General features: G+C 41.8%; 1 protein-coding gene across 3 annotated transcripts in view; it reads right to left on the bottom strand.

The window, feature by feature from the left end:
• Positions 1 to 955: 955 nt before the first annotated feature.
• Positions 956 to 14249, bottom strand: part of plcg2 (phospholipase C, gamma 2) — a 42416-nt gene continuing 29122 nt past the window's right edge. The window contains exons 26-34 of one of the 3 annotated variants that reach the window (XM_039808528.1): positions 13792 to 13894; positions 10873 to 11076; positions 9229 to 9368; positions 7691 to 7799; positions 7397 to 7564; positions 5166 to 5254; positions 4503 to 4669; positions 4224 to 4249; positions 956 to 1137 (exon numbers count right to left, since the gene is read on the bottom strand). In XM_039808528.1, coding sequence (XP_039664462.1) covers positions 974 to 1137; positions 4224 to 4249; positions 4503 to 4669; positions 5166 to 5254; positions 7397 to 7564; positions 7691 to 7799; positions 9229 to 9368; positions 10873 to 11076; positions 13792 to 13894 — 1170 coding nt within the window. In that variant the 3' untranslated portion in view covers positions 956 to 973. Of the gene's footprint in view, positions 1138 to 3515; positions 4250 to 4502; positions 4670 to 5165; positions 5255 to 7396; positions 7565 to 7690; positions 7800 to 9228; positions 9369 to 10872; positions 11077 to 13791; positions 13895 to 14249 lie in introns of those variants that run through there. The other 2 variants (XM_039808529.1, XR_005640038.1) reach the window with 2 other exon arrangements.

Here is a 14249-nt window from a genome sequence, read left to right as displayed (position 1 = left end):
CGCTGTGGGAGAGCCTGGCTGATGGAGACAAGCAGCGGGTGGTTTTTGCTGCACGACGCCAGGAGAGACTTTTGAGTGGTTGCTTCACAACACCCAAGAAGCCCTCAAAAACGCCTGGTGTGGAGAGCACCACCCGTTGCATGCTAGGTGCCCTAATTCAATGGCACAACAACAGGCAGAAGAGGCAGGAGCAGTCGGTGGTGCTCCAGGGCATATCATTAACTCCAGCCCTCCGAAAAAAAAAAAATTTGTTTGTGTTTGAAAAAAAAAATGAGGGAGGGCAAAAAAAAAAAAGGCTTTTTCCAAAAAAACATCAGTACCAGCTGCCGCAGAGTACAGTAGGTCAGGCCCAACAGAGGCAGATAGCCTCACATCCCATCATGCCAAAGGTGTCTGTGTTTTTAGCGCCCTCAGCACCAGGACCCTTGCTCACACCTCCGACCCTCACACCAGCAGGACAAACTGTACGGCTAGTACCAGTAGCCATGCCCATGTCTGTGGTTCAGAGCACCATGCCACAAACCAGTGAAACTCACCACAGGGGACGCTGGAGCCACTACTAAAAGGCCATACAGACGCACTGTAGAAGCCAATACATGTAAGAAGTGTGGCCAGTTCTGCACCGCAGACACTGGACTCAGTCATTACCATGGCAGAGTGTATTGCCCTCGGTCAGAGACTCTTACAAAAGCTCAGTGGCTGGAGGAAATGAGAAAAAAGTTCTCCAAATAATCATGTACATGTACTGTAAATAGTAGTTGTAATAATAGTTGATTAAACTGTAAATAGTTTAAAATAGGGTTTGTTTGATAATTGATTTCTGCTTGCTGTGAATAGTTTTTACATTTGAAGTGTTCATTTTATTTGTTGTACTTTTTATGGTGTGTTTTAAATACATCTTTAAAAATAAAATCTTTATTTATTCCTTTTTTTATAAGAACAAACAAAAGTGGTGTACACCAAAGTGGGTATTTTAATGACAGTTTGTGTAAACAGTACAACAATAATTATAATAATAATAATGGTGATGACAATGATGACAACATGCATAACAGTTATATACATGAGAAGTTTTAGAATGAGGGTCAGCAATGGAGAGATCCACTACCCAAGTCATGTCATGAGGCCTTTGCAGTCCTTCAAGAAGGTAGGAGAAGGGTAAAAAAAAAGAACAATTACACACAAAGACAGTCTCATAAATAGTACAGTGTATCAATTTTCATTTATAAAAGATGCCAAACAATACTTGCAATCAGATCAAAACTAAGCCTACTAAGGTGTTGGGAAGAATTATTTATGTGCATTTATTATTTATTGTATCACTATTTACACCCCTGCCCAGCTTTATAACCCCCAATTCTGGAAGTGGTTTCCAAATAAGGCAATAAACAGTTTTTAACCTGGATAACTGGACTAAAATAAAGAAACTGATGGAATATCTGCCCTGTATTGGACAATATACAACAAAATACAAAATAACAGGTCATTTTAACAGTAGAGGGCAGGAAAACGTCTAGACTGGCAGTAGACTTAAAGTTCCACAGTTCGACGGTTCGAATCCCACCCATGGCTTGCCCAAACAATTTAAAAACATCAAAACAATTCTATAAGTGTACATGGGGGGCTAAAATACCTTCATGCCTTCAATTTTTTTTTTCTTTTTTTCTTCCCCCTTCTCCCCCTTCTTCCCCCTCTTTGAGGGACGATTGTTCTCCCAGCTTGAATGCATCGCCTTAAGGCCTTTTTACAGTCACCGCAGCCGACCTGTCGTGCGCCAATGTGACATCAAAATGACGTAGATCTCACTGCCGCGCCAGGATTTTGAGTGCATGACCAGACTATTTTTTTCAGCGGTGCGCAACAAAGCAGAAACAGGAAGCATGGACGAGTTCGAGGGTAACCAGATGCCAGGACTCTCAGGGTGACTGCAAGTCTCTCTGGTAAATGTACTGCTACAGAAAGAACAGGGGAGACACTTTGTTTCTCTCACTAGGACTCTAGAGTCGGTACTCGCTCCAAAGCTAATCGCCGTTACTCTCTCACTTCGCCCTATACCACACACAGACACACACATGCCGGCTCAATGCACACACCAGCGCACAAGTATAAACATCAGGCCACTTACTAGGCTACGGAGAAAGCTCTGCGTGGAGCCTGCGCAGAAGCATCAAACGGCCTTAAGATAAGATGTTCTCTACAGATATAAGACAGAGACAGGGCGACACCTAATGGTGACAAACTGAACTGCAGCAATACAACCGCTTCGTATGGTCTGCCATAAAGAATTGAATTCACTACAAAATGTTTTTTAAACAGTATCCTGACTAAACTTTGACATAAACCAGTCTGTGATTCCCTCAACATCCTCTGATGTCAAAATGATTCATAATTTCTGTTTTTTTTCAAACTCAAAAATGAGGTATACTGTCATATAAATTAGGTTTACGAGCCCTGGGTATCCTGCTCTGCCTTTGAGAAAATGAAAGCTCAGATGGACCAATCAGGAATCTTCTCCTTATGAGGTCATAAGGAGCAAGGTTACCTCCCCTTTCTCTGCTTTGCCCACCCAGAGAATTTGGCCCCCCATGAGAGAGAGAGAGAGAGACATCATGGCTTTCAAAGAGCAAAGTGGCAATTGGTCATGGCCAAACCCCCACCCTCCAACTTGCCACTAAGGGCTATATAAAAGAGACTTCAGATACAGTATTAGGGGACCACTGAGGTCTATATAAAAGAGACTTCAGATACAGTATTAGGGACCACTAAGGTCTATATAAAAGAGACTTCAGATACAGTATTAGGGGACCACTGAGGTCTATATAAAAGAGACTTCAGATACAGTATTAGGGGACCACTGAGGTCTATATAAAAGAGACTTCAGATACAGTATTAGGGGACCACTGAGGTCTATATAAAAGAGACTTCAGATACAGTATTAGGGGACCACTAAGGTCTATATAAAAGAGACTTCAGATACAGTATTAGGGGACCACTAAGGTCTATATAAAAGAGACTTCAGATACAGTATTAGGGGACCACTAAGGTCTATATAAAAGAGACTTCAGATACAGTATTAGGGACCACTAAGGCCTAAATAAAAGCATCCAAAGAGCACCATGTCATGGGACCTTTAAAAAAGGAGAAGTAAGTACACCTAAGAATTCTTCATTAAATAGGAACCAACACCTTCTTCATCACACTGGTATGTCTGAATGGTTCGACAGGCTGAACATGCCTGTCATGGAAAAAAGAATAGTTCAAAAGAAACTGTTTTTGCACTCATTTTTGCCCAGCACAGAATTGGGGATAGCTGAAAAAATATATAGTGAAATGCCAGAAACTGTTGGTATATTGCATCTTGCCTCTGTTGCCAACTTTTTGATCTTAATGATTCATTTTAATCCAACTACTATGTCTTAATGTTTACAGCATGAATACATGAATCATATTAAAGTGAATAGAATCCAACACAGCTCTATGCAAAATAAGAAAGTAAGATGAATCAGAGATAAAGGTTATAGTTCAACAAGCATACTTTATTGACTCAATGCTTAAGAAGGTCTCAGAGAAATTATAGGAAAGCTATAGACATCATCTGGCTTCAAATTAAATACATCAAAAATGCTTTCATTTTTGATGTCACTAATCTGAAAATATACCACACAGAGAAAATAATGTCACACTGGTGAATCTGCACAGCAAAAACAGCTTTTCATACGAGGATTTGAAATTAGACACTAAAAAGATACATGCAACGCAAGCTCTGTGGCAGAGGAACAGTCTGCTGTACTGCAGTGGTACTATTATCGCAGTTGATGGAAAATAAATATCTGAGTATGAGTGTTGTCCACCTCTAACGTGATGCAGTTTGATTACAGACTTGTTACGCACGACACCGGCTGTCTGTGGGACCCCTCAGAGGAAATGTTACAACCTTGCATCTGATCTGTTATAAAGGAGTTACACCATTCAACTCCCCCCTCGTTCCAATATTTCCATATTTGAGAAAATATTTAAATCTTAAATAAATAGAAAAGTATTTTTGGTATGAAAATGAAAAATGATAACATGTCACAGTTGGGAAAACTCTTAACAGCACAAATCATAATTCCTTGACTAAACACCTCGAGGTGATGTTGGATTTATAGTCGGCATTCGTCCACTGCTCAGGCAGGTGGGACGTGCACGGGGAGTTCTGCTCAGTCCTCACGAGTAGAACTTACTGTTGTTAATCTTCTTTTCTTTTGTCCTGGGGCACAAAGAAAACACAGCGCAAATAAGGAGGGACTTAAAGAGTCATTTTTGTACTCTTGGGGGCTACTAGAAAAGGTTTACAATTTATGTGGAATCTGTCTTGGTGAATACATGAACAAACAGACATATTAAACATTAATATGAAATAAACAATAAATACAGAAACAAATATGTTCATACAGAATAACTGTTGCATACGGAAAAAGTGTCTGAATGGGTTGAGTGCAGCCTGTGAGTTTGAGGCTCACCTGTGGTTCTCGCCGGTGCTGCCCTCTCTCACGAGCGGGTTGTGTTGGCGAGGGAGGGTGGAGCGCTGAATGTTGGTGTGCGTGTCGTACAGGAAAGGCTCGCTGCTGACCTCCGCCTGCTTCTTCCTCAGCTGGCTGGAGGACGAGTACAGCTCCTCCTCTGCTTTCTGAAGGACAAGTCGTGATCACATTCACAGAAATATCTCCACACTGACATCAAACTGTGGATGTAAATCAACATTGGTGTGCTTGTGTGTGTTTTATTCCACAAAAAAGTCATACATTCCACTAACTACAGAACAAGAGCACCATGGCAGTGCCCAGTAGGTGAACTGGCATCTCTCCAGCTACCAGTCCACACTCATAGCTGAGAGCAATGATAGCAAGCTCGTAGCAATGCATGACAGACCTCACCACAAATCAGGTCTAACCATTAACAACCAAACGACCAAAAAGAGAAAAAGAAAAGGTTTGAGAGAGAAAATGCCAAATAAAAAACTAACAGTAAGGTGTTTGAGCTTCCTTCCTCATTCACAAGTCCATTTTTCGATAAACTCAATGATCTCTCAGAGTGGAAAATAAAACCAATCATTTCCATTTTTTTAAAGACACTGTGTGTGTATGTGTGTGTGTGTGTGTGTGTGTGTGTGTGTGTTTACTCACCCCTGCTTGTTGTACGTTGATGTAGACCAGCAGAGAGGCTAACTCTAAGTTTTCATTGTAGCCGTTCTTTAGAGGTACAGAGCGGTAACCTGATGAAACAAAACCCTCAGTCATCTCTGCGTTAATAACCATATTATGCCAACCACTCATATCAAACTATAAAGTCAAAGGACCACACCTGTGTTTGATTGTTGTAGCCCATTTACTTTATATATGCAGTGTTGTTTACATGTCTGCTGTAGAGACTGATAAAGCTGCTGTCTCCCTCTCTGCACACTGCATATACATCCTGTTGTATTTAAGTAGCCATCAGGCACATGATAAAATGTTAATATGTTCATCAACGCCATCTTCAATTCTTACCATGTGCTCTGTAGGGGTGGGGTGGGGGGATTGATACAGCACGGTATTGCGATATTTTCCGTGGCAATACTGTATCGATACACTGATACCAGGTATCAATCTTTAATTATATACAGTAAATTGCACATGATAATTTCACATTTTGGTACTAAAATAAGAAAAGAAATTAGAAAATTTAAGTGAGATGAACAAACAGAGAAATGTGTATTTTTGGATGAAACAAATGTAAACTAAGCTTTTCTTTGGGGACATAATTTGAAGTTGGAAAAAAGGTCATGAATTGCAATATATTGCAATATGTTTCAAATCGCAATAATATGGTATCATGACACAGGTATTGTTATAATATCATATCGTGGGGCCTCTGGTGATTGCTAATTGATAATGAAAGAAGTTAGAAAATTGAAGTGAGATGAACAAACAGAGAAATGTATCTTTTTATAAAAAACAGATGTTGAGTGCAGAGGGCTGCTGGACCTAGGCGAGAGATGTGACCCATGGCCAGAATATCATAGTTCATAAAAATGCAGCGCAATGACGATACAGACATTTCATAGCCTACACAAGACGGGTGGAACGCCGCTGACCCGCCAAAGTGCATTCGACCCGTGCCGGACCCGTTCATAATGAGTCAGCTGTCACTCTCTGAGTAGCATACGCTTCAGTCCATCACACTCCCCCTCTCTTCCTCTGTCTCCCTCTGTCTCCCCCTCTCTCCCCCTCTGTCTCCCCTCTCTCCCCCTCTCCCCCCTGTCTCCCCCTCTGTCTTTTTCTATTTTTATATATCCCAGGCTATTTATTTCAGATAACGTTCATTTACATGTGTTGCAGCTGTATATTTTCAAACTGGTAAAGGAAACCCTGTCTTTGCATTTTATTTGAATCACAATCTGTTTTAATAAAAGAGCTTGTGAAAAGTGGCTTTGACTTAAAACTGAACATTTAGCCCACTTTGTAAAAAATACAGAGAAATATATCGTGTATCACCATTCAGCGTTAACGGCGACACAAGGAAAAATTTGGGTGCACCTACATTTTGTGCTGGTGCACCTAAATAAAAAAGTTAGGCACACCAGTGCAACCAAGGCAAACAGTTAGTCTGGAGCCCTGCATTAAGTGCAACATAACCCAAACACACATGGTTTTAAAAACAACAATACTTGGTTCACTGTATGTTCAAATTCCTCTGCTAGAAACATACAGATGAGATTAACTGTGCTGCTGAAATGTCGGCGGTAGCAGATATGCATCATGGGCTGAAATCCTGCATCCTCCCCGTTTGCATATATTTCGCTTTAGTTTATTTAGTTATGGATTGGATTGCCCAGTCTGGGTCTGCATAAAGAGGCTGTTTAAATACTGCGGGGTTTCCTATCCGACTCTCTCTTCCTTGCGTCTTGCACGGACACACTGCCATTATATTAGAAGTATTGCCGCTAGCATTGGCCACACACGTTGCACAGTGCTTGCAACAGCCACTGCTTTATCCACCACTATTTTCCATCATTGTCAGGTAACTATATAACTATATCCTAATACTCCCATAACAGCAGACCGATACTGACTAACAGCTGCACTTGGCACCCTATCCATGCCAACGGTGGTTTCACTACGGCACATGGCTTTTTCCCCTCTAATAACTTTATTTGAAGTTTTTTTTCTGCACAAGCGTTTCTGTCTGAAATCTGAGAGGCTAAAATGAACCGAACAATACATACATGCCCCGAACCGTGACTAGCGGACCGAACGCTTCTAGGGAACAAATAATAGTTAAAATAATAGTACTGCTTAATAATGAGTAGTACATGAGCTTCATGTGAGCAGCCGTTCACCAGCTCTGGCCCTCTGTGCTGTATGTGTGTTCGCACCTGAGCGGATGCCTTTGACAGGAAATGTGGCCTGAGCCAGGAAGTTGGGGTCTGAGAACATGTCCTCCTCGTTGACCACAAAGCGCAGGAAGGTGAGTTCAGGCTCGTACACGGTGAAGACTGTAGAGTCTGCTGGGGATTTCCACACTGGGTTCAGACCGTTATCGCCTGCAGCAGACAGAAAGACAGCGCTGTTCACATGATCACAAATCATTTCTCACTTCAGTCTCATTTCTTTGAGCCCATAGGTTTAACTGTCACCCTCCACATCTCCCACCCCCCGCCTTTTCTTACGATAGACTATGGTCTTGGACTTCTCTTCTGTGTGCCCACACAGCTCAATCTCCACGAATGGACTGGCGATGCTGCGGCCGGGCTTAGGAAGGTGTCTGGCAGCAATCACCTGCAGACAACCACAACTGCTGTTAAAAAGTTCTTTCAAAGACCAACATGCCAAATGTCAGTATGCTCCTTACTTCATTTACAAAATAAAGATCAGCCAGCCAGCTCATGCTCCTCTAACATGATGACAATATTACACTTAGCCCTGAACTTGAATATAACTTAAAGAAACCTCATCATGATAAAGATGATGATGATGATGATGATGTATGTGTTAGCCAGTTATTACCATAGACTGTAAAAATAGTGGATGTGAAGCCTCATGTTTGCCTAAACGGGCGTCACCATCTTGTTGTTTTGCAACCGGATGTGGCGATTTTTGACGAGAGGGTGGAGCTGGGGAGGGTGGAGCTGGGGAGGATGACGCGGACAAGCCGGGTAAGCGCAGACCTCTGGGTACTGGCATCATTAATTTACATGTTACCAGCTAAAGCTCGCGGTAGCTAGCTTGATTGGCATAACGCTAGTTTATATCCACGATGTTCCACTTCTGGGGATGCTCTCGTTCACTTTCGGATGTCCGTCCCCTTCCTCTGTCTCTGTGTTGGCGTTCTAAACTCCGGTGGATTTGTGAGGACTATGGTTAACTGCTCCTCAGATCTCTGCAGGGTAAATCCAGACAGCTAGCTAGACTATCTGTCCAATCAGAGTTTTCTGTTGCACGACTAAAACTACTTTTGAACGTCCACATGTTCCACCAAAACAAGTTCCTTCCTGAGACTATTTAGCAGAGGCACCGTGGCTCTGACTCTTATCGCCACCCAAGACGATTGTAATTGGTTGAAAGAAATGCCAGTAAACCAGAGTACGTTTTTCTCCCATCCCAGAATGCTGTGTGGACTCACCAGACCCTCCTCCACAGTGGAGGAGGGTCTGGGAATGTGAGACTAGCATAGCTACGGTGGCCCTGAATTGCAAATCACAACAGCAAATAGAAAAATGCAACAGCAAATCATAAAACACAACGGCAAATAGGAAAACACTATAAAACAAATCATAAAAGACAGTCCGTCTGTTAAAAGCAGGTACTTTTCCGTGTTTTTCACCTCTCCTTCCTGTTAAAAGACAGACAGTCCGTCTGTCCAATCAGGAGGGTCCGTCCTCTGCTAGATAGGCCCTACTTTTTCCGGTAGAAGTTACAGTAATTCCGTTGTGTTTTATGACTTGTTGAAATGTTTTCATATTTGCTGTCATGTTTTCCGAAAACATGGACTGTTTATTGAGGTAATAATTCAAGTGAGAAGTAGGGTTATTTCCCCGTAGACTTTTGTAGAAACAGACTTCTTTTTGCAACCAGTAGAGTCGCCCCCTGCTGGAAATTAGATAGGATGCAGGTTCAAGGCACTTTCGTATCGGCCCAGAAGCTTTGTTCATTATTTTTACAGTCTATTGTTGTCATGAAATATGTGTGTGTTTGTGTACAGACGTACCCTAACTGCAATGTTGTACTTGACCTTCTTCTTCTCCTGGTAAGGGTCGTAGCTATCATAGCGCATGAGCTCCGGCTGCAGTACGTAACCCGTACGTCCATTCAGAGTGAAGAGGGCACTGTTCAACTGAGTGTATTTATCTGGGTGGACACATACACATTATACAGTATGAACCTCTGCTCTATACAGCTAAAAACACAGTTTTACCTAGCCTTTAGGCAGCCAGTCAATATTGAAATTATTCAATCAATCCATATAACACACCAGCAAGTTCTGTCTGCTCTGCCTCTCTTTCTACCCCGTTCCCACCTCAGAATTTCACTCTTGCCCTTGCAGTTTCATTTAAATGAGACCTATTATGCTTTTCCATATTTTCTATCTTATCTATAAAGTTATAATGTCAGATGTTCATTTTAAATGTGGAAAAAGCTTCAAATAATTAAGTATTCATAAGGTTTCCCTGTGAGCTAAAACCTCAAGTTTCATACTGTTCTGAACGCTCTGGTTTCAACAGTTTGTTCTACCCTCGGCAGAGCCCTTTCTATATATGTTCATCTGCTCCAGGCAGTGTTTACATTACATACACTGCTTCATTTTATGATTCATGTTCGCTTATAGGAGTCGTGTTATGTTACTGCTGATGAAGACCCAACATTTCCTGATTTTGCCTCTTTATAATAAAAGCCTTTAAATAACAAAATAACAGGGGACTCTTCCCCTGTTAAACAGCTTTGAACACTCAAATTCGCTGCGGAGATAGGTTTGGCAATACAAGACTAAGTGATAGCAAAATTAAAAGTTGCGACATAAGATCAAGAATGTCTGTAGTGATATCCTACATACTGGTGAATTTGGGTATGTTTTATGAAACTAAAAATAAGGTTATTATATACCGGCGGCTGCTTTTTCCAGGCAAACGCGTGGCACAGGGCTCCAGACTGCCAGGATATTAACATTAACAATGGGTACAATTAGGGCTGCACAATATGACCTAAAATCAAAATCATGATTACTGCACATTTTACCTCGATAACGATGAATGGACGATAATTAATCACGTTGTTCTAAATCATCTTTTCTGAAGCTTAAATGTTTTCAGGTGATGGGCACAAGTTTCTCAGTTGACTCAGACTCAGTGTTTGAGTTATCCTCCGTTATGCTTTCCATGCGGCTGACTGGTCTGGGCCAAGTCACAAGTCACGTGACTACACGTTTGGTAGATTGTTTGTTTTTTTACGATTATTTTTTCAGCATTTTAGGCCTTTATTTGACAGGACAGCTGAAGACATGAAAGGGGAGAGAGAGGGGGAATGACATGCAGCAAAGGGACGCAGGTCGGAGTCAAACCGGGGCCTGCTGCGTCGAGGAGTAAACCTCTATATATCCTAATTATCGTCATGGGAAAAATACATCGATAACAGCTTCAGAATTTCAATGTCAATAAATTAATAAAAAAATAATAAAAATAAAATTGTCCAGCCCTAGGTACAATAGTCACTTATTGGGCTAGTGTGACCAATCCATAATACATGGAAATGGATGGATTGACGAGAGCACAAAAGAACAACAAGTATTGTATGGACCCCCAACATTTCCCTCTACAGTTGTCCTTTTTGAGAGTTCAGTCCAGATAAACTTCTGTACCTGCAGTCTGGAAGTTGAGAGCCACCATGTGACTGCCAACGGCCCACAGTGGGTAAGGGTCATAGTTGGAGGACTCCACACGCTGGCCTTTTGGGTAGATGCGACTCAGAGCCTTGCGGTTGTACTGCAGGAAGTCCTTTGTGCGGCTCTTTCCTGGTATCTTGTTCTCCACGAAGGAGCGGACCTCTTTGTAGCTGTAGCCGTCTGCAGAGACACAGAAAAGAGCAGTCCTTTGAGAGGCACAGGTTGAGCTCATAATGGTTGTTAGGCCACATCAGTTGATACCAACAGACTAATAAACTGGACTGGAACTGTAATACTTGATATATGTCGTTATATTGAATATCTTTAGCTTAACATGTTAGCTGGTTGTTGTTATCCAGTTGTTGTTGGGTGTTGCTAGTTAGCATAACATATTGTTAGCTGGTTGTTGTTATGTGGTTGTTAGTTGCTCCACCAATCAGAGAGGTCTCTGTTACGCTTAGGATTGTGGGTAGTGTAGTACTTCTCCAGATGATGGAGAGGTGAACAGTGCAGTGTGTGTGTGTGTGTGTGTGGAAAGAAAGAAAGAAAATCCCATATATTATAGCAATTAACAACTACTAATATTATTACCACAATAAAGCATACAAAAAATCCTGCAAAATCCTGGGGTGCAATGTCCTATGTCCTCAAATCCTAAAAAACGCCCCTGGGCACAGCCACTACAGAGCAAGATAGATGGTTTGTCTTGGCGAAATGTTTCCTTATTTCCTTGGGAGCTTCTGAACCATGTAGACTATACTAAGGATATGGTAGTATAGTAGTAACTTAGTAGTAAAACCATACTACCAGAACAACAGAGGTTTTGTGACAGCTGTAGTGTGGATGTACAGTAGATTATGTACAATTCTGTGTATTTCCAAATTTAGACCGGTGTAACACAGGAAGTTGTCTGAAGTAGTCTTTAGATCTTTGGTCACATGCTGTTTGCTGAAGATCATTGAGTTGTGGTATACCAACAATAAAGGTAGATCCTCACTAAATAAGCAAAAAAAGCAATCCGTTTTTTCCCTTTTTGCGTTTCCAATTTTCTCTGCTAAAAAGACTTTTTCCACATATTTCAATGCACTCTTTAGGTGTAAAGACACCACAGAAAAATGATTGTGACAAATATATTCAGCCTTTTATGACTTGAGAAATTCTACACATTGGCATGGCGGTTGTTGCTCAATGACTCCTACTGTATTGTCTTACACATGTTTTATAAATAATAAAAAGTAATATCACTGGCACACTGACCTATGTGGAAGCAAATCAAAAGTGTCACAATTAATTTTACCATATGGATTGACCCTTTTTCAGGTGCAGTATCATGCTCAGTTGTTAGATATTCAGACTCTAATTCAAATGGAACTAACTCTAAGGTGTATATATATATATATACAGTTTTAATATATTTTATTTCATAACTGGGGGTTAGAGATTTGGGGTTTAACTACAAAGCTGATATTCATCTTATGAAGTGGTTACAAAGATAAGACCAAGTATTGCGTTTATTTATTACATATACATTTTTATATATAAAACTTAAATTTAAGAATCTATTATTAATCATACTGAAATATATATGCTGGACTGAGTAGACCCCATTTAATTTTAAAGTAATGCTAAAACTAGCCTTAGACATTAAGGACCCTATCTTGCACTCAGCGCAGTTGCCTTTGTACACCGACGCATGTATCATTCCTATTTTGCACCCGACGCACAGCGGACTTTTCCCTCCACAGACGACAGTCGACGGAATTAGGGATTTATTTGCGCTCCCGGGGGCGGTTCAGCGAAAAGAGGAGGCGTGTTCCAGCGCAAATGTTACTTTGTGCTATTTTGCAGTTTCAGAAAACAATTCCCCCACTGACCAGGAAAAACCTGGTCTAAAGTCAGTAGCGCTAGTCTAAAGTCAGTGGCGCGTTATTCAGATGCTATTTTAGGGGCGCATGCTTGGACATAATGTAGCGTGTGCACAATGCGGATACACTTCTCTCATCTACAGCAGTTCCCATTTTTGCAAACCATACATAATAACAAAGAAAAATATTACTGAAAATGCGCTTCATGTGTTTGGATAGGTCAGGAGGCACTTTACAATACAGTCCTCAAAAAGTCCCAGCATTCTTTGTGGCTTGTTGGGTTTTACACATTTCCATGAGTCATGGATGTGTTGATGACATAAATGAGGAAATATTAGAGGACTTAAGGAGACGTGATGTTGAACTACGGTGGGATTGGACACTCCGGCGGGATCTGGTCCGGGAGTAATGTGCGATGCGCTCCTGATGGAGCGGATGGACGGAGATGGAGTGGGGGGGAGGAGGAAGGGGCACAACAGGAGCAGGTGGTGCGTTTGGAGGCCCACGCTCCATGGCTGCAGCAATCCTCTCCAGACTTGAGGAGATGCGCCCGAGAGGCCGCAGCAACATCGCCGCCCGGCCAAGACGGGCATTTATTACTTTGCCGCACCCCGGACAGCTCCCGCTGGCGTGCGCCAGGCAAATTCGCCCGTCATAATAGCAATCCGCCACGGAACAATACGCCTGCTCTTAAAGGGAATGTGAGATGACGCTCTGATTGGTTATTTTCACGTTACGCCCAAACCACACCTAGCTACTTCAGACCAACCCATTTAAGATTTGGGTCGGGCGCAAGAGTCATTTATCCCGCCGGTATCATAGCAACAGCGCCCGAGACCCACCCACAAAGATACTTGCGTTTTGCGTTTCACACTTGCGTATTAGATCGTTAAAATAGGGCCCTAAGAGTATATGATGCGTTGGAGCATATTTCCTGTATGAAGCTGTGGTAAACTTTGTTTAGCCCTTGTCACATCATCACGTGGCTCGAGTTCACAGGTCTTTGTGTTCAGCATGTGCATGTGTTTACCAAAGCGGTCCTTCTCCTTGCTGCGCGGCTGACAGTAGACCACCAGGTCTGACATCTCCATGGCAACCTCTGCTTTCTTCTCCACTTCCACCTGCTGTCTGATCTGAGATTGGACAGAAAACAGCCACTTCCTGTTTGTACAGTGATGCTGCCAGACCATATGTGGTTATAGAGTGATATGCTGTCCTAGATTTAGTCTGAACTAATGTTAAACAGGCTTCCAACATGTAAAATCACAATGTGAGCTGACTGACACAGAAAGATTTGATAAAAAACTGCCTTTATACATTCTTGCCGTAACTTCTGTGTTCGACATTGGGGGGCTTGAGATCTCCACTTTTGAGCAAAATTCTAATTTTGAGCGTCAAACAATACATTTTCTGCATTCTGGTGAATTTTTCTGCAACACTTTTCTGCATTACCTTATGGTGCAAATGTCTTTATATATGTAAAGGAAA

This window comes from Perca fluviatilis, chromosome 8 (assembly GCF_010015445.1).
Source record: "Perca fluviatilis chromosome 8, GENO_Pfluv_1.0, whole genome shotgun sequence".
In the NCBI taxonomy this organism is placed as follows: Eukaryota; Metazoa; Chordata; class Actinopteri; order Perciformes; family Percidae; genus Perca; species Perca fluviatilis.
This window is presented reverse-complemented; position numbering and strand designations above follow the sequence as displayed.